Source organism: Euprymna scolopes, chromosome 19, assembly GCF_053919585.1.
Source record: "Euprymna scolopes isolate OS-2025 chromosome 19, ASM5391958v1, whole genome shotgun sequence".
Taxonomy (NCBI): Eukaryota; Metazoa; Mollusca; class Cephalopoda; order Sepiida; family Sepiolidae; genus Euprymna; species Euprymna scolopes.
In genome coordinates, this window is record NC_136500.1 from 93,642,367 (window position 1) to 93,670,299 (window position 27,933).

General features: G+C 30.8%; 1 protein-coding gene across 2 annotated transcripts; it reads right to left on the minus strand.

The window, feature by feature from the left end:
* LOC145239843 (phosphorylated adapter RNA export protein-like) lies at nt 1–27,896 on the minus strand. 2 transcript variants are annotated; one of them, XM_080103392.1, is made up of 5 exons: nt 27,352–27,896; nt 13,622–14,321; nt 9,745–9,836; nt 4,064–4,200; nt 1–1,170 (listed from the first exon to the last, which is right to left on the minus strand). In XM_080103392.1, exons 1-5 carry the CDS (start codon nt 27,424–27,426, stop codon nt 753–755), a joined length of 1,422 nt encoding a protein of 473 aa, XP_079959518.1. In that variant the 5' UTR covers nt 27,427–27,896; the 3' UTR covers nt 1–752. The 2 variants fall into 2 exon arrangements, with proteins under 2 accessions (XP_079959518.1, XP_079959519.1); XM_080103393.1 differs by having other exon boundaries at nt 27,798–27,861.
* Between the last annotated feature and the right edge of the window lie 37 nt (nt 27,897–27,933).

A 27,933-nucleotide genomic window follows, 5' to 3' on the forward strand; every position in this document is an offset into this window, starting at 1 on the left:
TTCTATACAAGAATTTATTCACCAAAATTTGACCGTAGTTACGAAAACTTATATTGCATGTTTCTCCAACTCTCCTGAACTGTAGCCCAGTCTAATACTAAACTAGTAGTTACAAGATCTTTTTTGGCTTCTTTGACACTGAATTTCTTTCTTTCTCAGGTTTTGTATCAAACACATTTATAAACACCTGTCTTAGCATCACTTATTTAAATTTAAGTTATATATTCTATGCCTATATCCAGACTGTTACTGCTGATCTAGTATTATTACTCATCAGTACTTGTGCAGTTTACAAACCATGCTATTTTTTAGATAGTATTTTAATGTTAAATTTAATTTTTACAGTATCTTTTGTTTATTTAATTGTACACACTAGTTAACAAATCCTCACTCTTCATGATGAGAATGGGTTTCTAAATAATACTGCTATTATTCCGGCACAGTTTGTAAACTGCAGGAGTCCCAACTTATCTTGATACAGAAACAGGTTATTTAGGTCATTTGTAGCTATAAAGTATGATTTCTTTCATAAATGGATGGAGGTTTTTTTTTTTGTTTTTTTTTTTAAACTTATTTAGGTATACTTTTTGAGTTATGATCTTGAAAAATGGGCAAAGAAGTGGTTAATGACCTCCAAGATGACATAATATAGTTTGGGAGGAGGAGAGGTCTTGATCCCATCGCTGGAGATACAAATCAAGCATAACTCGATCCAGATCAGTTTTAACCAGAAAAGTTCAAGATTACATTCTTCATAAATCAAATGTCATTTCGGATTCATCGTCCAAATAGAGATCAACCTCCTCAGAGATGATTTTTTCTGGCTGGAGATCAGACTGAATTTCTACTGGTTGCTCCGCCTCATTCATTTCTTCTTCAGATGCCATAGCTTTCTTCTTTTTTTCTTCCTCTTCAACATGTCGCCTTTCCACGTGCTGTTTCAAAAGCTCAGACAAATCCATTGTTGCTGGATCAGGACAACTCGATGCATCCGAACTCCCGTGCGAAGAAGTATCCTTTGAATTCTCGTCATTCTCAAACTCGTCATTTACAGAATTGGTTTTATCTGTTGCCTCATCGTTGGAACCAGCTCCCATTTCCATCGTCTCTTCTTCACCCTGGACAGAGACTAGCTTCTTTTTCTGCATGTTTAGTTTCATTTGTTTGGATCTATAAAGATAAAACAATTTTAAACATATAGATTAAATGTGGAGATTATTAACACTAGCAATCAGAAATGTGATTAGCCAATAGCAAAAAAAAGAAAGCTGAAATTAAGATGAATTTCCCAACCTGGGCCTATCATGGATCCCCTACGCATGTGTATGTGGAGAGGGCAGAGCAAAAAAAATTAAAAACATAAAACATTGAGTGGAAATGGGGATTAGAGACAGAAAGCCACTGATGAAACAACAATCATCTCTCTTACCTGCTTCATGAATCATTTGAAGTTTTAGTCTTTATGGCAAAATTGACATTTTCAGTTTTCAGAGAGAACTGTCAGAGATGAGGAAAGGAAGGTTAGATGAAGGGGGGGGGAGAGAAAAAAGCAAAAAAAGAGAAAGAATGATAAATTAAGAGGGAGTGAGATAAAAAAAAAAAAAGGAAGGAAAATCAATTCAAATAATGATGAAAGAATAAAATAAGGCTTGAGCGATTTGGTAGAAATCATCCTTTTATTAACTAGCATGGATATCCAGCGTTGTCCGGGTGCACATGAAATTTGGCTTGGACAGAGCTGCTATACTAAGGATATTGAGCAAACCCCCAGAAAAGAATGGAAGAAATAGATGACAACTTCCCCACTTGATATTTCGGCAACGTCAATCTATGCTTGACGCAACGTCAATCAACGTCAATCTATGCCGTTTAATGATATTAAACGTCAATCTAAATCAAAACAACTTTTTTTTCAATCAAAATAGCGAGTGCCTGTGCGACAAAAAACACCAGGCAGGTTTGAACATGAAATACGAAAGAGAAAAAAAAGCTAACGCGCTAGCTGTCACAGCCACAATGACTCAAAATAACATTTTTTTAAACATACATTCAGTTTGCTACACATACATGGCTTGTAAAAACCTAGACACAAAAAGTGACTCCTCTTTGCAAGAAATGCCTAGTTGACCCTCACAGAACTTATCTTTTTTTTCTTATGTTTAGATATTACATGTCCAAGGGATCACTCTTTCAGATGGTATTGGTTTTAACCCAGTCCGATCTGCTTGATGAAAGTTTTAACGAGAAATACAAACTTACATTCACACACACTAATAGACAGGTGAGATTTATATAGAAAAATAGATTTCAACCTAAAAGAAAAAAAAAAAGAAAAAAAAAAGAAAAAGAAAAAAAAAGAAAAAGAAAAAAAAGAAGAAAAAAAAAGAAGAAAAAAAAAAAAGAAAAAGAAAAAAAAGAAAAAGAAAAAAAAGAAAAAAAAGAAAAAGAAAAAAAAGAAAAAGAAAAAAAAGAAAAAGAAAAAAAAGAAAAAAAAGAAAAAAAAGAAAAAGAAAAAGAAAAAAAGAAAAAAAAGAAAAAGAAAAAAAGAAAAAAAAGAAAAAGAAAAAAAGAAAAAAAAGAAAAAAAAAGAAAAAAAAAAAAAAGAAAAAGAAAAAAAAGAAAAAGAAAAAAAAAGAAAAAGAAAAAAAAGAAAAAGAAAAAAAAAAGCCTATATCCAGACTGTTACTGCTGATCTAGTATTATTACTCATCAGTACTTGTGCAGTTTATGTTATATATGTAAATGCTCCAACGAACTACAAGTACTTGACGTAAATATTCATGACAAACCTGACAAGCAGCAAAATCCCACCCCTACACAGTAGAGATCCACGGATGTAAGAAAGCCTTCTATTCCAATAGTTTCTTCCCCAGAACGGCTAGATTTTGGAACTCCCTTCCAGGATTCTGCTTTCTCAATTGTACTGACATGCAGAAGTTCAAGTGTAATGTAAACAGACATCTGGCTACTCATCTCACTACATAATATCCTTGCAACGTTATGTCCCTGATAGGAGCCCCCTACATCAAAGTGCCTGTGCCTTGTTTGGGGTGAAAAAAAAATGAATATATGTATTGTCGTATCATGAAAAATCGTATATTAAACAACTGTTTTTATTGGAATAACATCTTCAATAACTGGGAGATGACGGTGGCTAAATGGTTAACACTGACAACCAGGGTGTATCAAGTTTGAATTCAGTTCATTTTCCAGAAACACATTCAGTTGAAATGTATCATACTCATTAACAACAAATCTAACTTGATTCTGTGGATTTGTGAAAAGATTTGTTTCTTCAAAAATTTTTCACTTCTGATGATAAAGGGGAAACGAAAATTTTATGAAAACATTTTTTGAATTTCATAAAAACTATTTATAAAACTATTGTAATACCATAATAGACTCTCCCTCTTTTAATTATTTACATCATTCCATTCCTCTCACAATTACTTCTCTATCATTTATTCTTAATTCATGCCACTTGGCATTCCTCCCACCATATAAAGCATTCATGTATAGGGGAAAAGAATGCACAGTGACAAGCAAGCAAAATAAGAGTTTTGATATTAAATAGATTTACAACCAACCTATCTTTTTTTCCCAAGTTTACTGTTTTAAAAATGCGCATAAAATTTTTGCTCAATTTACAATCACCACGGAATTGCAAAATAATGAATTTCAGGTTTTTAAAAATAGACAAATTCAAGTTATTTTTTTTTTTGAATTGGTCATATTTTTCCTTTTAAGACATGAAAACAAATGTCCCTACATAAAAAAGTTGATTTTCTAAGAAACTATCGCAAACAACTCAGCAACATTTTCTATGTACTTTTTCCAGATTATGTTGTCAGAGAAAATCACATCTCAAAGTACTTCTAAACAAAACTCAATATTGCCAGTTGCCACCTAACATTATGCCATAGCAATAACTTGGATTGAACCCAGTTTGTCATCAGCAATCGTATTTGTTATGCACGCCATACATATCCATCAGTGCAAGATTCATGTATAAATGAAACAATGTAGAAAGTAGAAAAAAAATTTTTTTTTAAATTATACCAACCGTAATTTTTTCTTTCTCTTCGCATCTTTCTTCATTTCTTCTCCAAAGATTGCCTTCATTTTATCTTTACTAAATGACGAATCACTCTTCAGCATTTGAAAGAAAATACCTCCTGGAGTTCTCCGACGGGAACCATTCTGTAAAACAAAATAAGGCAATGATCAAAAAGGTTGACCAATTATCAGAATAACATTTCTCCATTATTTATCAAAATATTAAAGTTTACCAGAAAGTTCTTTCCATATTATTGAATAGAGTATTCATGTTGGAGTTAATACTTATCTCTGTCATTCTATTTTATTGAAATAACAAAATTTATTTGAAAGGTGGAAAAGTGTTAAATAAATGGAAAGAAACAAAACATTTCAAATAGTTTTAATCATAAGAAACAAAAAAAAACATTGATAGATATTCAAAGTTTGCTTTCTTCTTTTAAATCTTTAAAACTAGAAGGAACTTTCTCGTAGATGTAATATGTCAAATAAAGTTAGTCTCTTTATCGTTTCTTTGTCATTGATATTTTTCTTCCTACAAACTCAATATTTTTTTTCTGGTTCAATTTTTTTTTTGTGTGGATCATTTTAGCGTGTTGTTAAGAATAAATTATTATTTCATTTAATTCTTTCCACAAACTATTTTATCGGCATTAGAATTAATTTTTACCATCTTAAAAAAAAAAAAAAAAAAAAAAAAAAAAGACACAGCTCTGTATTTGTCAATAGAGTTATTTCTCTTTAATTGTAACACTATACTGGAGAGGAAAAAAAAAAAAAGGTGTAAGTTCATAGCATCCCCTCTCAAAAAAACAAAAAACAAACAAAAAAAACAGCAAAAATAAAAATCTTCATAATGAATATACGTGTGATGAAAAAAAAATCATCATGTAAACTGATCACAATTTTATTTTAAAAAGATAAAATCAATTTTTATGTCTAAACAATGATCAACCATCTCTCAACACCATTTTGCAAGACAAGGGAAGATATTTCAAAATAATTCAAACATCAGCAAGAAGAATATCAAAAGCATTAGAAAAACTAAAATTCGATTTTCTTTATAAAAATAAAACTACTTGCTCAATTTACATGATTTTTTTTTCATGCATATTTTCTTTCCATGACAGGTACATATATCGTAACAATTACTGGTTGAAGAGTTACAGACTAGCATCAAATATAAATACACTACTAGCCAATGCTTGATAGGTACAGCCAGACAGAAATAATGGAAAGTTCTTATGCTTTTGGATAATCAGTTAGATTTAATAATTATCTCCCCTTGTTCTTGGAAAAAAAAATTGTTTATATACAACTACGACGCAAGTCCAGAATTCAACATAATTAAACAAATACAGAAAAATATTAATGCCACATAACAAAAGTCATATAAATTAATCAAGTATTTTTTTTTAAGAAAATCAAATTTTGTGATAAAGAAATTGTGTTTTGATCTACCAGGGGGAGACAATTCGAACTACAGAGATCAAAATCAGCTTGAAATGTAACAATTTTCTCTTAAAAATAGCTCAAAATTGTAAAAAAAATATTTCCTATATAAAAAAAAAACCCTACTTAATCAATTTATCTGATTTTTAGAATATGACATTTTTGTTCCGTGATAAAATGTGTGTGTGTGTGTGTGTGTGTTTTTAAATTAGATTGGATTCTAGATGTGAACCAGAGTTACTTGCCTTTCTATTGAGCAAAAGTTTTTGAATTGAAAAATTTCAAGTAAATACAATCCCTGACACTGTCAGATAAGTACAACTATTTAAAAATTATCTCCCTTTGTTATTCTAACTCTTTTATTATAATGATAATAAAACACTGTCGAAAGGTGGAAAGTATAAACTACAGTAGAGATTATTTCATAAAATAGAAAGATATGCATAAATAAGTCTTTTTTCTTTTCTTTTCAAAAGTATAGAAAAGAAAATTAACTTGGTTTTTGCCCGATACATATTATTTTTAATTACAATAAATTCAGCATTAAAATCTTGGTTACATCACCTGAAAAGTGAGAATAACATTTTGGATGTTATTTTCAAGTTTTGGATGAAGTAACCTCTGGCCTTCTTCAGGTACATTTTGTTTTGTTAAATCCTAGACAGATAGCTTGCTCTTGTTCATTCAGTCATGACCAGGTTGAAGTCTTAAGTAAGAATTATATTCTCAGTATTGTCTACTGACCATATCACTTAGAACTGATTATTACATAGCACTTGTCATAAGGTACCTGCACTACAATGGACCATGTAATGAGTTTTGATAAAAATTAGTATAAGGATTCTAGACATAAGAATTAATATCATATCTTGACTTTAATCTTTGTAAGAGGACAAAAATATCTGGTGCCAAACCATTCTGTTTGAGGAAATCATTTTATTTATACTAGGAAGAGTTTTCCTATAATTATTTAGAAATTATTATTCTGTTTATTAAAACTAATATTAAGGGATCTATATAGTATAGATAGTAAAATATTTAGAGATCTCAGATTATTATGATAATTTATTACCTGAAGTGAATAGGTGCTTCAAACAAAAATAAGGTATGAAACTTTTTTATTTAAAAAACACACACACAAAAAACAAAACAAAAAAAAACATGGAATTATCAACCAGAACTCAGGTCATGCATTAGAGAGTATTAATTCAATAGTTTATTTGGTAGGATATTACTAGTGTAATAAATTGGGTAGCTCTAAGAAGTCCACCCTCTTAGGTTTTGCCTTTTAGGTGGAATAAGTTTATTGCTTCTTGTCTGAAGCATCTCAATTGGGCAATGTCGATGGGACTGCCTTAATAGGTTAGAATGCTCGGACCAAGTAAAGAAGGACATGTAGCAGAAGACAGGGACCGGCGCACATTTCAAGTGACACCGGTGGTTCGACCCTGACAATGGCATTGGTTGCTTGTAAACACGTCAAATAGCAGGCATGGTTGAATGTTCGCAAGCAAGCTTTTTTAAAAATATATTTACAGAACTTTTTAATAAAACTAATAATAATAATAATTATAAAGATAAATAAATAAAAAGAACGAGTTATATTCATTACAAAACATTAAAAACTGACATTATAACTGAGAATTTTGGATGCTGGTCTCTCCTGTCTATTAATTATTAATAATACATAATTTTAAAAACTTTTAAATAAAATTATTTAAACCAAACTTTTTAATGACAGAAACAAATATAAAATTACTTGTTTGGAATTTTGCGAATGTTTCGCAGGTTTTTGCAATCAAGATTGATGTTTATGTACAGTGTGTGTGTGTTTTTAAATCTTTCTGTGTGCATTTTTAATATTTATTTAAAGTGCAATCTATGTAAGTGAAGGAGAAATTCTTCTAGACGGAGGCAATTTTTATGCATAATAAAATCACAAGTATAAGCAATCAAGATTTTTTATTCACATATCTTTTTCTAACTTTTATTTTTATAAAGATGAAGTGTAGTATCACAAGATACAAATCCTTTTATAATTTAAAAAAAAAACAAAAAAACTTGCTAATTAAAAGTTTTAGCATCTGAAATTCTCAGTTATAACATCGATTTTTAATGCCTTGTAATTAATATAGCTCATTCTTTTTATTTATTTATTTTATTATAATTATTAGTTTTATTAAAAAGTTCTGTAAATATATATTTTTTAAAAAATCGCATTCAGAAAGACCCCTTTATTTATATATATTTTGTTTAAATACGGTCGTTTTGTTACTTACATTAAAGTTTTGTGGAAATAGAAAATTTTTTTTTAATCCTTAAATGTTTTGTAAATATTTAATATTAAAAAAAAAAATGTTTTGTAAAGGTATTTTTTTCTTATAAATCTTAAGTTTTGTAAATATATTTGTTAAAAATCTTGCTTGCGATCATTCAACCGTGTCTGCTATTTGACGCGTTTACAAGGAACCATCACCAATGTCAAGATTGAACTACCAGTGTCACTTGAAATATGCGCCGGTTCTTGTCTTCTGCTACTAGGTACGGGCAAAATGAATGACGATGCTCAAAATGTATAAACATTTTGACTCCTCCCTTTACTTAAAAATCCACCAAAAATCAGGAAATTAACCAATTTTAATGAAATTTTCAGTATTTATCAAATAATGATCGCGGAATATAATGAACGAATTATTTTTATTTTAATCCGAGTGGAAATGTATTATTTTTTTATAACAAAAAAATACCTTTACTAAAGTTATGGTTTTCTGTAGTAAAATAAAAAAAAAAAAAAAATGCACGAATTTATTTCGCTTTTTTTTTTAATGAAAATAAAGCATCGTAAATTATAACAATTAAAAAAAAAAATGAATTAATTTTTACATTAACATAAGGAAAAAAGCACCTAAAGTTCGTATTAATGAAATCGATATAACTCCAAGAAAAATTAATTTATCAAACTACCGATATTATCATTGAATTAAGCATCGGTTATTTAATATTTTCGCGCGCAAAAAAAAATTTAATTGCAAAAATTATTTTTTTTACGGTTACATTTTTAACGTAATCTTTATATGTAAGATTCTAATATTTATATTGCATGCAAGAACGTATAATCATCAATATAAGATCATTTTCATATAGTCTCGGAAAATAAAGTAAAAAAAAATTAAATTGAAAAACAGGAACATACAAAAATAATTAAATTAAAAAATGGAAAAAATTATACAAATTTGCACATTCTTGAAAAGAAACTGGAAAAAAAAAAAAAAATGGTTGATATGCCGGAACATTGTTAAATAATAATGATATTATGTCATTAATGTGCTTCTGTACTTCTTTGAATTTCGCTGCCATGACTTTTTTTTTTTTTTCACATGAAACTAATCTTGTTGCTACCATGGCCATATTTTTGGATAATTATTACCCTTTTTAGCAAAAGTTAAGTACATTCATTGTATTAATTCAATATTTTAAGACTATAACTTAATAATTCACTTGGAAAATTCCAGAAAACTTATATTTCTCTTGCTAGAAAAATGTAAACATGATCTTTGTCATGATGAATTTTTATGTGAAATGTACGGTTTTTCAGATTTGAGATAAAATTATTTAATGTATTTTTTATTTCACATGCTATTTTTTCTTAGAGAAATTAACTTTAAGCTGTAATCTTTTAAACATAATCAAAAAGTAACCAAAAATTTTAAAAATATTATTAGCCGGCGTTCAAAACCAAGTCCCATACCTAAGAAGCCATAAGAATTACCCGTACCTATCTGCTACAGGATATCTATTCTTTACCTGGTCTGAGTGCTTCTACCTTACAGGTTTTGACTTGATTTTTCCCACCATCTGACCTTGTGTCACATCTTCCTGCGGTGGGAAGAAAGTATTTTTTTTTTTTTTTTTACAAAGGAGTCACCACTTATCAAGGCCTCAAGGCCACTCAAGGATAACGATTAATGAGTGTACAATAGTCAATGGGACAATATAGTAATCGTTAGTAGTGAAAATTTGGTAAATTGGATTACTTAAGGGGGTGTCTCATCAACAATTTGTTTACATTGGACTTGAAGACAACCAAATTGTAGTCAGCTGGAAAGCAGGTAAACGGAAGAGAGTTCCACAGGCGTGCAGTTCTAAGAAAGAAGCTTTGTTCATGGAATCTACGAATACTGAGCTCCTCCATTCCCTCAACGAAATACAAAAAGTTACATTCTTCTTTAAACTTACATTAATCAACATGCCACCAGACTCTTCAATATCTTCTGTGATGTACGCAAGTTCCAGAGTTTTCTTTCTTCCCATTGTCCGAACAACTTTTACTGAAATGGAAACACATAATTTAATCTAAACAAATATACAAATTAATAAAAGGCACTTACTATTATATTGTTAACAGATGGAAAGTCGGTTGAATACCCCATCCCAATTCCTTAAAAAAATTATTGAGTTCCTACTTTTGTTACTAACTAAATATTAATCTAACTTTATATCAACAACACTGATAGGTTTTTCTTGACCTTTTTATATACTGCACTTCATCTGTTCTGTCCTTGATCTATGAAAGAAAATTTATTCAGGAAAATAAAATCTTAATTTTTGTCATAATCTAGAGTGTCCTTTTTTGGGGAGTTGGGTTTCCCCACATTAAAATGGGGATTTCAATTTACATATTTTTACACTCTAAAAAAGGCTGGTTTCAATACCTACCGACAAAAAATTATTAAATGTTTATATTCTGTGTAGTCAGGTCATGTTCAGTTTTAAACCATCAAAATTATTTTCTTTTCTCCAATTTTGCAAATATTAAAATTCCCTTTGTAATCATCAATGTAATAACTATTCTAAAACAATTCATACTTATTTCTATCTCTACTCATATATAAAAGACACTGTGTGTGGGAGCTCATTTCCTATAAACTCTGAAACAGCTGGGTTGATTTTTTTAAAATTTAACACAAATGTACTTTACGTGTCTGGAAGTGTTCTTAGATAGGCTTTATATTGGAATGCCTCAATAATCCAAAAAATCTGATTAAAGAAAGAACAGTTCGATTTTGACCAAAGTTAATACCTTTATACAGCCTAACATCACAATTGTATTTATTGGAGAAGTTTTATCACTGCAAAAGCAGACGGGCCCAGCATATAAAATCAACAGTGAATTCTTTGATGAGATAGTGTTTGAAATGAATGTTTCTGTTTAGAGCACAATTGAACCACGATACTTGACTATTGCATTTTAAACTAATTCAAGTCATAAAAATAATTTAATAAAATCAACAGTAGGTTCTCTACAGTGCAATGTAGACTACAATGTATTGTGAACCAAGTCACTGAGGGAGGCATATGAAGTTTCCTCCAGGTGCACTGCAGTGGGTCCTTGACAGCTATCGGAAGCATGGGCAGTGTGAAATATTCATAAATCTTCATTCAATCGTGAGCAATGCTGAGTCTCCCCGCTAGTTTTACTCAGATTAATAGTAAGAAAAAATAAATAAAATAACAGGTTATGTGCTTGAAGAAAAACTACTTTGAAATTGTTAATACCTTCCATTTTGTTGCATTAGAAAATGTACTTATAAAATTCAACCATTTTAAGAAGCTTGAATAATTTTCACAAGATTTTTTTGTTATACAACAAAGTTATGTTGAATTATTTTTTATTTTGTATTATTAAATTTATGTTTATGTGCCAACTTGGGTCATACTTAGCTCGTGAAGATTAATATATTAGATATGTACTAGCAGTACCCTGTGGAAATGCTATTCATTTGTAGAATTTATCACTGATGAAAATATTACTTTTGAAATAGTCTATCAGGGTTAATACTATTAAAAAAAGATGTTTTCTTTTTCTATAAAAATAACTTAACTAAATATTCAGTGCTTATAGAGTATGAGGCAAAAGTGAAAATTACATCCCAGGTAAAACCATTTTGATATACTGATATGCAAAATTTAGGAAAAATTATTGAGTAAAATTTTAATTAAAGATAAAAATCAGTTTTCATATTTTGCCAATCTGCCGGGGGGGGGGGGGGGGGGGGGTATCCGGCGTTGCCTGGATGGTTGTAGGTGTGTGTGTGTGTGTTTGGGTGGGGGTAAAGAAAAACAAAACGGAAACTTAACCCTGTTTAAATATAAAAAAAAAAGAAAAAAAAAAAAAAAGAAAGATAAAAAACCACGATTTTAAAAATAGAAAAAAAAAAATAGGAAAGGGGGGGGGCGTGGTGACAGGTAGGCTGGAACCCGGAGCCTTGATGCCCATAAGCTGAGCCTGAACACCTGCGCTACAGCGACATTAACAATGTAAGAGCGATTAAAAAGTGAATGTCAAACATCCGCAGTTTCTAATGAGGTCAAATCGTTTACTGCGGGATAGTTGTCTGCGACGTTTACATCCGGTTCAACTCATACTGAAAAGTGAAAGCAACACGTGACGATCAAAAAATGCTGAATATTTAACTTCTGAAAGTCGGGCAAACCCCGTTGTTAACTTGTACATATGATTTAGACGCGATATAAAAAGTTTTAAAAAGGAGCGAGCCCCGCAAGAAGGCGTCGGAAAAAAAAATTTCGCGGACATACAGAAAAAGCGAACACACATTTTCACTTTTATATTTATAGATGGTTAATTGGCCATTGATAAATGATACTAATTGTATGGCCAGTGGCTGATTGGCCATATAATAGAACTGATTTTCAGGTGCTTCTACAGAATTGGGGCAAGATTTTGTAGTCGATAAATAGAGTTTTCAGATAAAAAACAAAATTTCAACTGATTTTTTTGTCAATTCTAATAAGTTACAATTTATGCAGTTGAAATTACCTGAATTATTAATCAAAACTTTAATCATGTTAGCAGGTGAAAACTTGCCACCATCTTGTTTAAATCAAAACAAAAAATTACCTCCTTTTTGAACTGTGTCTTACGATCGTTTTCATCAAATTCTATTTTTTATTTTCTTTACTAAATTTTCTACCGGACCGATTTTCGTAATTTTCGGATATAATCATCTTAAAAATATGAGGAATATGTAGATACCATTGTTTTCATGTGAAATTTAATACGATTTCCAAAATTTTCATCTCAATAGTGTAGAAGCGCTGATTTTTATTTTTAATTAAAATTCTACTCCATTTTTTTTTTTTTACTTTTTGGTGAAATATGTATTTTGGCTTGATAGGTAAGTAGATCAAAGAATTTTCCTGTTAATTTATTTGTGTTATTTTCACGTGTGCTATTTGTATAAGCACCAAATGTTCTTTAAATAATAAAACAAATGGTACTTGTACAGTTTAATCAAGACGTTAAAAAAATGAAAATATAGAAAAAGCTTATATTGTATGTATCTGTTTTGGACTGAAGATCTCTGAAAAAAAAAAATTTCACTTAATTTGATCAAGTACTTTTTTTTTTTTTTTTCAGTGGAAAAACATGTTTTTATGACAGCATGTTGAAGGTAGTCATCATTGAATTTTTTTAAGACACCACGGGAAGATAACTCCGTTTAAAGTGATGACACTCCCTCCATCTTTACTAGCTTTTCTTCTTAAAAATCAAATCTTTTGCTCAGTATCATAAATTGTTTTTTTTTCGTTATAAAAAAAAAAAAAAGAGAAAAAAAAGAACAAGAGAGAAAAAAAGCTATTTGATGAAATTAAGTGAAATTTTTTTGAGGAGTACTTCATCCCATAAAGGATATGTACAATATAACCTTTTTTCAATATTTTCATTTTTTTAATGTCTTGATTAAACTGTACAAGTACCAAACAAATGTCTTCTTATTTTCTTAGAAAATTGTAGCAATTCTTTTTTAAAACTATAAATATTCTCCCTTGTCACCGTGAAAATAAATATCAGCTAAACATTCTTGAAATGAAGAAAATAACGGTCACTTTTTTAAACATATTTATTTAAAATTATACTGTTTTAGACAATGTGACAAAATAATTTAATGTTAGAACAATTTATTATAAAAGGGATTGAAATCACATATTAATCTCAATAAAGACTTGATGATTGAATAGTTTCACATTTCTGAATATGTGTGAAAGGTGATACAGAAGAACATGAAATGTATTATACAGATTATAAACTTACAGATCAAATCCACTTTTGGTTCTTGAAGTTTATCAGCCACAGCTTCTGCCACAACATCTACTGGATCTGACTCCGTGACCATATAATGGTGTCGCGCTTTCCGTTTGTCATGTTGTCGTGGACCAAGCCTTTCTTTTACAGGCAGCTTTCTCTTCAAACTCTGTTTTCTTGCACCTCCAAAGTTTTCCTCGAGATCGTCAAGATCAGCTGGATCACCAAAAATGTCACCATTTTTTATATTCGTTTCTTTGGGTGCGTCCTCATGATTAAACCAAGGCCGATGATCTTCCTCGGCCCTTTTAAATGAATAAGCTTCAACACTGCGATCATTGTAGGCCTTACTTTTATGCTCCATGTCAAAACCTACAAAACCCTGAGATAAGATCTGCTCTTGCAGTACAGCACTCCATACATTTTGCTTTTTGGCTCTTACAATGTCTCTAGGATTTTGATTTGTAGGAGGCCAACTGCCAAAAGTAGTACCATGGTCAGCCCCTCCAAACTTAGAGTCACTGACTTTGTCGCCCCCTTGTGTGGCAGCATACTTTAGTCGCTTTCGCTTCCAAAGAAACTTTTCTTCATCACTGTCGTCGTCTGAATTAGATGAAGACATCACAGTGTGTGCCATGTCCCGGTAGATACGGGGATTTGGTCGCCTCTGCACAGGCAGTATTGAAAATGATGATTGTGGAGCTTCTGCCTGTAAAAAGAAATAATATAATTGAGAAGGAAAACTTCACAAGTATTACATATGGGTTTTAAGATGGCCATATCATATTTGGATTAATGTTCATTTTATATGCTGGCAAGTGTTAGTGGCTTTTAGAAACTGACTTTGAAACTAACCTATTTCTAGCCAGGTCTTTATCCTTCTTTCCATCAAGTTTATTCTCATCACTTTCTCCCATGTTTTCCTTGGCCTTCCTATCTGAACTGAACATGATGCGTCAACTGTTCTACATCTAAACCCATGAACTTTTATCTATTCTTTCAATGTGACCATACCAGCAAAGTCTCCTGTTTTGCACACATCTCCCTATACTGTCTAGATTCAATCATCTGAGATAATATAATGCAGGGCTTTCTGTTGCAAGTGATTTTTCCAAGTGGCAACTAGAAATAATAAAACACTTTTTGGCGATTGTGTTTTTTTCATTGACAATCTTCTAAAGTGCATTACTGAGTGAAAAAAATGTCTTTTCAATCATTTTTTTTTATTTTAATAAAACAAGCAAAGTCAAATTATTTAAACAATAAAAGTTTAATCGAATATTCTTTTTTTTTTTTTTTTTTTTTAATGAAGGCTGTTTAAAAAAAAACATCTGAAGAAATTTGAATGTTTATGCATTCAAGTCTCAACATAAAATTTGGTACATATCTAGAATTAAACTTATTTAAAAAGAAAAATACAGAAATATTATGGTGCACATACTTATCATGGAATGAAGATGTCATATTCCAAAAATCACATGGGTTTGGTTAGTAAACGAAAATATTTAGTTGTCAAAAATCAACTAAAGATAAATTTGTCTGTAGAACCTTGCTGTCAAATAATTATATAAGATTCTAAAATTGTTTTAGCAATTTTGATCCTTAGCAAAGAGAGTTAACTTGCCCTTTCCCACTTTATCTTTTTCAGTGTTGAACAAGTAAACTTGCTTGAAGTGTATGCTGTAATATTAAAAACAGCCAGAGACAAGTTTATACATAATGGTTCAACACTTCTCAGCCCTTTCCAGCTAGAAATCAGTATATTCAAACATTGTAAGAAACATTGACACATCATATGGAGGCAGACAGTTATTCTTTAATATTTATTTTATTTTATTTTTTTTTAAATTTATCTGAATATGAAAGTCACAAGGAAATGGTTAATTGTAGAAAATTAAAACTTTTCTAAACCCATAACTTCAGTTGGGCAATCCATTTTAACACTTCATATCATCACTAAATGTATAATAAAATCATTCCTAGGGCGATCAGAAAGGTAGAATAATAAGAATTATAGCCTAGATCAGACATGTCAAACTCAGTCCCACGATGGTCAACAGTGATAATGTTCTGCTAGTTAGAAATGGCAGAAACTTCTGCCATTCATTCCTAACTCTTGCAATCACATGAGCACCTACTCTTCCCTGTGCTCCAATGGTATCACCAAGATAACAAAACTTCTGAACAACTTTAATTGTTTCACCATTCAAATATACTTTCTTTACATCTGACTACCCAGGGGATCTTATTCATTCCGGGGTAACGATGATCACCCCCTCCCCCACTGCAATAAAAAAAACAACTACTCGTTTGTTTTACTGTACACACAGATTTGAAAAAGTTGTCAAAAAACAAATATATAACAACTAAGTGTTATCAAAAGCAAGATAAGTTACTTTTCTACCTAACTGGATAAGTTTTTAGTGTTTTTATTTAATGTAAAATGTTTATTCAGTTCAAAAAACGTGCAGTGTTTATCGGTATATTTGAAAAAGATAAATGGCAGCTAGCTCGCTGTTGAATATGTTAAGTTTGGAAAAATGAGATCCAATTAAAAACTATACAAAATACTGTTAGAAACTCAATATATGTTTCCGTAACAGACTGACATATACTTGGTGGGTTTCTAACAGTATTTAGTATAAATTTTTAGTTTGGACTCATTTTCTCAAACTTAACGTATTCAACAGCGAGCTAGCTTGTTGTCTTTTTCAAATATACCGATAAAAACTGCATGTTTTTCGAACGGAAACATTTTAAATAAAATAAAAACACTAAAAACATATCCAGTTAGGTAGACAAATAACTTATCGTGCCTTTGATAACATTTAGTTGTTATATATTTGTTTTTTTTTTGACAACTTTTTCGAATCTATGTGTATAGTACAGCTCAAATATGCGGAAAAGTATCTTTTTAGTAGCGTGACAGCTAGTTGCCGGACCCAATTTTAAATGCAGCATTCAAAAAGTCATAGAAAACAAGTTTTGGTATTTTTTTAGATTAGGTCCACCTCCACAATTTTCTTTTAAATGACAACTTTTATAGGTTTTCGACTATGCTGAATACGAAAATCGCATTAGAATTTTGCAGAAATAAGTAGTTATCGAGATATAAAAAGTTATATTATGCATTGTATTCTTTGGCGGCCATTTTTGCATCGCGCGTGCGTGCACCATAAACAAATCTAGGTATTATTTTACTTTAAGGCCCGTCTTACGTCTGTATATAACAAAACATTGTTTTTGTAGATTTCAGTGTGCTAAAAATGAATCTAAAAACGGTTTCCGTTGCAAAAAAAATAGTTTTCATGATATAAAGAAATTACTTTTTCGAAAAGTGGGTGATCACTTGCACGTACAAATTAGCCACCCATGATAACATATAAAATTACATGGTTTACTATTTGGAAAACTACTTGTTTTTCGTCTAATTTAAAATTTTTGCCAATACTACACCGTGACAAGGCAGTTTGGTACGCGAGTGCACATTTAACAGCTTTTTTTATGCTCGAGCATAGCGTAAACGAAGGCTGGGCTGTGAAAAATGGAAAATAGTCCCAGAGCTAAGGGGTTAATACTATACAAACGGTAAATTTGCGACAGAAACGGTTACCATATTCTTTTAAAGCACACCGAAAAGTACAAAAAACTTTTTTTTCTATATGAATGTGAGACAAGCCTTACTGATTTTTATTTTTATTTTTTAAATTTCCTCGTGTCTTTATTGAAAGATAAAAAAAAAAAAAAGAAAAAGCAACCTTTTAGCCAATAAACACTAAAATGTCTCCTCTCTCTCAGGTGGCCAGAAAGTGGGTACTCATTTTAAGTTAAATAGTGCTAGTGCACTTACTGATCCATGCTATTTTTTAAAATTGTATTTCTAAGTTTAATTAAAGTTTTGTTTTTTTATTCAATTGTATGGTTAAAGTAAAGAATAGGTACAAAACACCCTCCCCATGTTAAGAACGGCTTTTTCAATAACATCATTTCAACACGGATCAATAAGTGCACTAGTACCAGTTAAATTTACATGGAAAAGTGATCACCCACTTTTCAAAAAAGTGATTTCTTCATATCATGAAAACTATTTTTTTGCGACGGAAACAGTTTTCAGATTAGTTTTTAGCACACCGAAATCTACAAGAATATATTTTGCTATTTACGAACGTGAGATGCACGGCCTTAATGTAAAATTTTATCCAAATCTACTCATCTATGACTGACACTGCACGCGCGTAAAAAAGATGGCCGCCAAAGAATACAATGCCTAATACTTTTTATTTCTGCAAAATTTCAATGCGATTTTCGTATTCAGCATAGTCGAAAATCTATAAAAGTTGTCATTTAAAAGAAAATTGTGGAGGTGGACCGTAATCAGAAAATTTACCCAAGTTTTTTTTAAGGTAGATTTTGTATTGGTTTACCAGGCCACAATTAACAAAGATATTTTTGTAATGTCACTAGACAGGGCCTGCAGGTGATATAAGAAAAATAAGGCATTCAAAAATGTTTCTTATCTTAAATATTATTACATGAGGAGTCATTTCATGTAAAAAGTTAATTTATTTTACCCATCAAAACTCGAGAAATGTTCAATGACACAACGTAATTGATTTGGTTAAAAAAAAAAAAAAAGAAGATTTTTATTTTATTTTTACTTTTTTTTTGAGATAGCTAAGTTAGTTGTAACGGAAAAAGAACCGTTCCGGTGCGAGTAAAAACCCGGCGTAAGATGAAAATCTCACATGGACCTAAAAATGTTCTGTCATTAGACCACGACGAAACCGGGTTGCATGTTTTAGTTAAAAATAAATAATGGAAAGGTTTCGATCAAATTTTCATTTAAAAGGGTTTGTATTACTGTACACAGATTCGAAAAAGTTGTCAAAAAACAAATATATAACAAATGTTATCAAAGGCAAGATAATGTTACTTTTCTACCTAACTGGGTATGTTTTTAGTGTTTTATTTAATGTAACATGTTTATTCAGCTCGAAAAACAGTGTTTACCGATGTATTGGAAAATTTAAAATGGCAGCCGACTCTCTCTTTGAGGCGGTAAGTTTAGGAAAATCAGTTATAAATAAAAAACCAGACAAAATATTGTTAGAAACTCGCTCAATATATGTTACCGTGACATAAGCTGACATATATTCAGCGGGTTTTTAAGTTTTGACTGGTTTTTTATTTATAACTCCTTTTCCCAAACTTACCATCTCCGAGAGAGAGTCAGCTGCCATTTTGAATTTTCCAATACATCGGTAAACACTGTATGTTTTCCGAGTTGAATAAACATGTTACATTAAATATAAACACTAAAAACATATTCAGTTGGGTAGAAAAGTAACTTATCTTGCCTTTGATAACATTTATTTGTTCTATATTTGTTTTGTGACAACTTTTTCGAATCTTTGTGTACAGTAAAACAAACCCGGATTTATAAATAAAAAAGACAAAATACTAGTGATGGGACGATTGCAAAATTTTTCCCGATTCCAATACCATTAACAATTCCTTTCAAAATTTCCGATTCCGATTCTTTTAAAATTTATACATATTTTATTAGAGATTTGTTTTGTTTTGTTTCTTTTTGTAAATTTTCAAATTATTACATAAACCCCTGGGTAATGTCCGCATATATTTTTTCTCAAATGTTTGCTCTGTAATTGATTAAAAATTATAAGACAACAAAACATTTATTTTGATTTTAAAACAAAGCTATATTGTATCAGTTCGTATTTACTGTATAACATGCTACTTACATAAATAGTTAAATAGTTGAAAATATTCGAAGATTGGTAGGCAAAATAAGAAAACGATGTAAGAACAACATATTTAACAACGTCACTTCTCATTGTTACGAACGAATTTCTAAATAATAATGTTACTATTTAGAAAAACATTTTTAACGTGAGATTGCGTGAGCTTTCCTGTGCCTTCTCTCTATGAATGAACTAAAATTTTATTTCAATTATAAAAATTTGGTAGGTTATTAAATTGATTTACTTTGCTATAAAAAATAAAACAAAAACAAAACGAAGTACAAATGGTGATGATGACAATAACGACGACGACGACTTTGTAGATTAACATGCAGCTAAATCCCTATTTAAATATTTGTGAAATATTACTTTTATAGATTACGTGTTAGAACATTTTAAATTGACAGAAAGAAAAGCGATCATGGCACTTGTGCAGTTTACGTCCCTCATTAAAAAACGAAAATTTCAAAAAAACAATTATATTCTACGTACCCGTTATGGAATGAAGTTCTAAAAAAAAAAAAAATTCCACTTAATTTCATCAAGTAGTTTTTTTTTTACAGCTTGTTTTCAATCTCGGGAACATGGAATTTCTCTAATAAATCGCTTAATTGATATCAAAGGGAAGTAATCCATTATATTTCGACCAAAATCAATGCTAATGGCGTAGTTTAGATTGACTGTTTCAAATGCCTCGAATGAATGCTTTTAGCGATAAAAAACAAAACTACTTGATGAAATTAAGTGAATTTTTTTTTAATAAGAACTTCATTCCATAATGGGTACATAGAATATAATTGTTTTTTTTTTTAATTTTCGTTTTTTAATGGGGGACGTAAATTGCAAAAGTACCGCGATCATTTTAGAATTTAGAGTGTGAGATCAGTTTCAAATATAAATTTAGCGTAAAATGATCATCGTTTCAGGCCACCCTAATTCTTTATGGATGTTAACTAAACTGTTTCCCACTAAATTAAGTTCGATTTCCGACGTAAAACCATGTGTAATCGCTTAAAAAGTAGACACCCTCTCCTCCAATAAGCGCACATAATTTAAAATTGGTAACACACTACAATGTTTTGGAAAAGCAGCTCATTTTACGTTAAATTTATTTGTGAAATTGACCCTCTATTTTAAATTCCTAATCGTTTTATATTTATTTATGTTTTTATAATATATATATATATATATATATATATATATATAGTAATTTATAAAATATATATGTCGATTAAGCTACACTGAATATTCTGCGTTTCATCCACTATAGGATTCGTCAGGCTTATGCGCATAAGCCTGACGAATCCTATAGTGGATGAAACGCAGAATATTCAGTGTAGCTTAATCGCCATATATATTTTATAAATTACTAACTAGCTCTACTTACGTATTGAGCACTTTTGAAGTAAATACTTAAAGTTTACGCATAAATCTATACTTTCGTATATTAGGTTTATGTGAGTAAATGAAGTAGTTATATATATATATATATAATTATATGAGTGTTTATAGGCAATGTTTATATTTCATTTTTAAATAGTTATGTGGAGAATGGTACGAAGATGTAAATAATGTATTCTCGTGAAATTATCGGTGTTTTTTATTCCGTTTTCATTTTTCGCCCATCGCAATTATAACTTTTTGTTGCGAAAAGAAAAGTTTGATTCTCCATTTTATAAACGACACAGTCCTTTCCTACTATTAACCCTAAGTCCGTGATAATATAAAAAATAAAGCGATTATTTGTGTTTTTATGATTTTGCCGATTGGGTTGTGAGTCAATGGTAAAAAAATTAGTTAACTGCTTTAAAACGATTAGAATGGCTGGGAAATGGGTGATCATTTCATATTAAATTTAGGAATTTAAGAAAATTGGGCAACAGAAAAGGGCCATTTTTGCCAGCTAGGAATAAAAGGGAAATTATTGAATAAATATTGATTGAAAATTAATTTGAGCCCGGTTCTTGCAGAAGAGGACTCCCCAATCCCCCACCCCAATTAAAAAAATGTTAATATACTAATTGTTCTGTTTTGAGCTCTCGAATGCGGGAATTTTTCGGTTGAAATCGAGAATCTGCACAGAATTTTGGTTCGAAGTCACATCGACCGAAACATTAACAAAGTTTAGTATCTGTTCTAATGCTACACTTCACCTCTTTTCGTTAACTGAAGGAGAAATGACCAAGGCAATTTTAATTTTTGTTCCGACCAAAAGTGCCTGTTTTGGGAGCTGGATATTCCCCATATTTAAAAACGACTTTGTGTCTAACTGTACCTTCGGGGGGGGGGGGGGGGGGTAAATAGAAACACTCAATATGTAAACAGTAGTACAAAGCATGTTCATAATTTATAGACATCGATTTTATTTGGTTTAAAAGAACCTTTCACATTTAAATTTTCTTTTTAATATATTGGGGGGGGGGCTTTTAAAAAGACTCTTGAACAACAAGCTATTTTCAATTGATATTTATTTAATAATTGCTCGAAATGTATATGGGCTACTAACTCTCCATCCTAAATTCTAAAATAATTTTGTTTTTAGTGGGTTCACAAATATTGCTCAAAAGTAGAATTTCAATGCGGGTGGGGGTACTTTTAAATGTAGATATAATTTCTTTTTCAATTTGAAAAATTTCTAAATGTTTTCTCTTTATCTATTTTATCCAGACCTTGACAAATTCATTGCAATATATTCATGTATATTTTTAACTTGGCAAACCCTGAGAATGATACCATAAAAAAAACAGCCGGTGTCACACAAAGTGGCTCCAGGAAAATAAAATAAAACTAGCCCAGTCATTTGAAATCTTCTAACATTAAACTGTGAACCCCCTAGGAAATGGCCTGTAAACATTTGGCAACTAAGTGCAAAAAAATACTTGACTGTTTTAAACCAAGGGGATGGACAAGTGATCTCTAAAACATTTACTTAAATGAATAAAAAATCAAATGGAAGTTGAAAGCGATTCCCCTACAAGAATACAAAACAAAATTAATTGCTTTTTTGAGTAAGGGAGCTGACAAAAACCTAACCAGACAAAATCCAACACTATTATATTCTACTTTTGATTTAATTAGCAATAGTGTTTGATATTATTTTTCTTGACAAAATATTTCTTTAAATTTAAACAATTTTTTTAATGCATCGAAAATAAACTGCATTCTTCTAAAGGTTATCTAGCGAATTTTCGCAAAGTTTTATGTTTTATTTTGTTTATTTTATGCAGAAATTTAAAAACAAATTTCTGTAAACATTGTTATCATGATCTATAGAGGTTTTACTAATAGTTTAAAAGGAATAAATATTTATCAACGGTATCAGCAATGAAAAATTAACATAATAAAATATTAAAAGAATCGGTTTTGGAATCGGAAATTAGGCACAAATTTTTCCAATTCCGATACCCCGAAAACTACCGATTTCCAATTAATCGGTACAACACTACAAAATACGGTTAAAAACTCGCTCAATATATGTTACCATAGGCTGACATATTCGGTGGGGTTTTAACAATATTCTGGGTACTCCTTGGACGTTGAGTTCCATGGCGACCAGCAAAAAAACAAAAAAAAACATGCGTCACTCCCTTCCTGACGCAAGCGCACGTAACATTTTTTTATTTACTGACGTTGTCGTAGTAACTAAACGATTATTTGTCACATTATTTATTTATTTATTTTGAAAAAAAGTTATTAAGCATTTATTAATGTCTCACTTTTATAGACATTTGTTTTTAAATTTCTTGTTAAACTTCTACTTTTTTTTTTTTTTAATAGCATTTGTGGATGGGTAAAAAACGAAAAAAATAACTAAACCATTTACTAACAATTTCTCAGTATTATGACATTGGTAACATTTATTTGTTAAAAATATTTGTAAAAGTGAGAAATTATCAGTAAATGGTTTACTTATTTTTATTTTTTCGTTTTTTACCCATCCGCAAATGCTATTAAAAATAAAAAAATCGATAAAAGTCGTCATTTAAAAAGAAATTTAAAAACAAATGTCTGTAAAAGTGAGACATTATTATAGGCACGCCCAAAACTTGGGGGGGGGGGACAGATCAGTACTTTTTGACGACCGTCTTTTTAAAAATCTACCAAAAATCAGGCAATTATCCAATCAATACAAAATTTGCAGCGATTATTAAAAGAATGAACTTTATAACAGTGTACTTATTTTTCATAAACAATATTTATATATATATATATATATATATATATATATATATATATATATATATTTTTGCTTACAAAACCCCCCCTTGTTTTGAGGGGGTTCCAAATATGCTTAAAATAATCATCTGAAATCATCTGAAACTGAACAAAACATTATGTTGTTGTAAGGGACGGGATTATAGATTAAAAAAAAAAAAAACTTGTTTGCATACCTTATTTTGATGTCTGAATATCAGTGAATATATTAAGTAAAATTAATTTAAGTTAAGCAAAACAAAAAAAATTTTTTTTTAATATTTATACGAAAAAAGCCATTTTAAAATCTTTGATAAATAAATTAACAATTTCTTTTTAGCGAGCCGAATAATGCATAAACAGGGCATGCTTTGAAGAATCGATACAAAAAAAAAAAAAAATTCAATAAATATTGTGCCCTGTCGCGGTGCAAAAGAAATCACCGCCTCCACTTTGTTTACCTTTTTCTTATCGCTTTTGTTTCTACTTTTTTCTCTCTCTCATTTGAAAAAGAAACAAATGAAAACAAACGCTCTGCGCCTGTCAGACGACTTCCAGTACAGATTTTTTTTTCATTTTCGCTTAGAACCTTAGAAATTGTGATTTTTTTTCAAGTCTTGGGCACTAAGACCAATAATTAACTCACCCCATTTATACTACACTTTATTAAATAGGAGTGTTTACCTTTTTAACACACATTTGCGATGCCATAAACTCATCTAAATTAATCAGAAGCATTTATTCGTTTGTTGGGAGCGTCGACACTTATACGATCGATCCTATATGAAAACTGACCTTTCTGGCTTGCGTTAGCTCGCCTGGGAGTTTGGAAGCCTCCCGAGAATCCATCGACACAGTCGAGGAACCCCTGGCTTCAGTCTCCGGCTAGCCAGAGACTGGAGCCAGCGACTCCAGTCTTCTGCAGTTCCAGGCTCCAGCCTTCTGCATTTTCCAGGCTCCAGACTACAGTTCCAGTCTTCAGCTCCTGCGCCTCCCAATTTTTCAGCAACGCTCTCCCCTGTGTTGCTTGTCCACTGCCACCACAGGATTCCAATGACGTCATCCTCTGCTCACTAACACATATTCCCACGGTTCTTTGACAACACTACTATGACTCGCTGATCAGTTTGCCGACAACTCTTTCGTTTTGACTGCCGGTATTCCTACACCGCCAGCCTGACGTTTTTTTTCGCAAGTATTCAGAATTTCTTTCTTTCAGCTCTGAACTTACATAAATTATTTCTGCTCGCTAGCTTTACTTGAAATTTTTGCTTACGCTAGCTTGCTTGAGACTCTTCGCTTATGCAAACTTACTTGCACTCACATGAACCTTTCGTATATGCTATCCTTTTGTACTTTTGCTTGTGCTAATCTTATATGAACCTTTTCCTGCTTATGCTAGCCTCTATTAATTATCGCTCATGCTAGCCTTATTAATTATCACTCATGCTAGCCGCTATTAATTATCACTCTCGCTAGCCCACCTGTACTTCTACATGTAATAAACTTACTTGCCTTTTGCTTTGTTTACGCTAGCCTACTTGTGCCTTTCACTTTTGCCAGTTGTCTTGTATTGTTGTTAACATTAACCTGCATGTACTTTAATTTGGCCAAAAATCTTCTTAAACTTTGTTTTTCTACAGACAACCGGTACCTTACGCTACCGCCTCACAAAATCCTAGTCTATTTTGATTTTTTTTGTTTTTCCCTTTTTTTTTCGTCAGAAATAAAAGGACGACCTTTTCGTATTTTAAACGATCAATCCGTGCCTGTCGTTTCTTCTTTGCCATTTCACCGTTTTTCTTACTGCCCGTGTCATCCTTCATATAAGTTGTAGAGTCGATTGTCTCCGGACGACCGGCTACCGCAACAAGTGGTGACAGCCCTTTGTGTTAAAAATATCAATATTTCAACTACGGTGGACCAAACGTGCTGAAATAATTTTTTTTATTCTGCTTTAAATTGCCCCCCTCCCCATTTGGAGAGCCTGGCCCCCACACACATGCACATTAAAAACCAAACTCATACAAATGGTCACCCATCTGGTACTGGCCAGCCTCAGCGTTAATAATACATTGAAATTTTCGTCACTGAAAAATAAGTTGTTTTTTTTTGGCTTTTTTCTCTTCCGTAGTTTTCTTTTTATCAAGTACAAATGTAAATAGTAATCAAATCGACTCGAAGTAACTGGTTGTTTGCCTACATGAATAAGTGGAATTATTTGAAATCCAGGTACTTATAATATTTTTGCATATGCTCATAGAAAATCACCCTAAATCTTAGTTAGACAAGAAATAAACAAATTAATTCTTTCAAAAACCTTTCTTTTTTTTTTTTTTTAACTATTTATATACGTTTTTTGTGCAAAACAAAAAACGCCAATTGTTAACTTTTAGGGAAAATTTAACATTTAAAAGTTAATTAAAAATAGTAGAAAAAGTTTTACATTATTCTGCTTTCTATATGATAAAATTCAGGGTTTTATCTTTCTGGAAAAAAAGTTACTCAGAAATAATGGATTTTAATAAATGTAATTTCGTTTTAAAAAAACCAACTTGATTTTTCGGCCATTTTTGGCGGTGCCTACATTATTAATAAATGTTTAGTAACTTTTTTCTTTTAATATTCATAAAGTAAAACTTTTTTAAAAATAAATAAATAATGTGACAAATAATCGTTTAGTTACTACGACAACGTCAGTAAATAAAAAAATGTTACGTGCGCTTGCGTCAGGAAGGGAGCGACGCATATTTTTTTATGCTGGTCGCCATGGAACACAACGCCCAAAGAGTACCGTATTCTGCATATTTTTTCATTTTTAACTCCTTTTCCCAAACTTATCGTGTCAAAGAAGGAGTCGGACGCGGGCGCTATTTTAAATTTTCCAATAATATATACATCGGTAAACATTGTATGTTTTTCGAGCTGAATAAACATGTTACATTAAATAAAACACTAAAAACGGTACTCATGCACTTATTGATCCATGCTGAAATAATAACGTTATTATTTAAAAAGCCATTCTTAACATGGGGAGGGAAGGGTGTTTTGTACCTATTCTGTACTTTAACCTTACAATTGCATAAAAAAAAAAAAAAACTTTAATTAAACGTGGAAATACGATTTAAAAAAAAAATAGCGCGGATCACTCTCTGCATTAGCACCAACATACCCAGTTAGGGGTAGAAAAGTAATTTATCTTGCCTTTGATAGCATTTATTTGTTATATTGTTCTTTGACTTTTTCGAATCTATGTGTACAGTAATATAAACCCCCAAAAAGTTATTTTTAATCTAATTTATTTTTTACTTTTATGTTTAACGTTGTCACTTTAGAGACAAGACTATTCAATAAGTACATAATTTTCTTTCTTAGCCAAATAAATAAATATGCACTTTTCTTAAAAAGTTTAAACTTTTGTATTTTTAATCCATTATTTTTCGCGGGATTTTATTCGCATGTGTGCACGTGAATACATTTCAAAACATAAAAGGAATTATATTTATTTTAAAGAGTTTCTTTCTATAGACAAAACAAGTCATAGAAAACTAAAACAAATAAAATCGATGAACAGATAAAAAATAATTATGAATATTGTTTTACGAAAAATTCCGTAAGAAGCAAACAATTTGTTTACAAATGAATCAATTACATCGTGTCTCGTTTTTTCGGTTTGCATTAAACAAAGTAAATAGCCAAATGAAAGAAAATAGCATTAGTAAAGCATATGGACGCCGTCTAAATTATAATAATTAAATGAGATGGCACTAATATGATAGTCACCTGCATGCCCGACCGAATGGGGTCGTCCTTATCGGAATCGCAAAGTTCGCCATCTTCTAATTCACAGTCCGCCATAATTATTCCAGCTCAGAATTACTTCCGAGCGAGAGGAGGAGAGGGTATAACTTCCGTTACAAACAAAACCGGATCTTCATTTACTAAGCCGGGCAAAAAAAAAAAAAAATAATTTACTTTTGAAATTCTTATATTCTCGTTTCGAATGGAAAAAAAAACCCATTAAAATAAAACATTTTTGGTGAAAGTATATCTCCAGTTAAGATCTTCGTTTACAAACCTATTTGACGGAAGTGATGTCTACGAGATTGCCCCCATCTCTAAATACCACAATTTACACATTTTTCCTCTTTTTTTACGTTTATCTTATCGATTATAAATTTCTCTTTCAGATTTAAAAAAAAAAAAATTGAAAAGAATATTTTTATAACTTTTATCGTCAGAGATCAGTTTTCAGTGCAGCTTAAAGAAATAGGTCCCGCAGACGAGCCTCGTCCTGACATTTAGAAAATTTAGATTAACAACCGGTGAACCTACCAAAAAAGTAACCGTTTTGCATGAAGATGA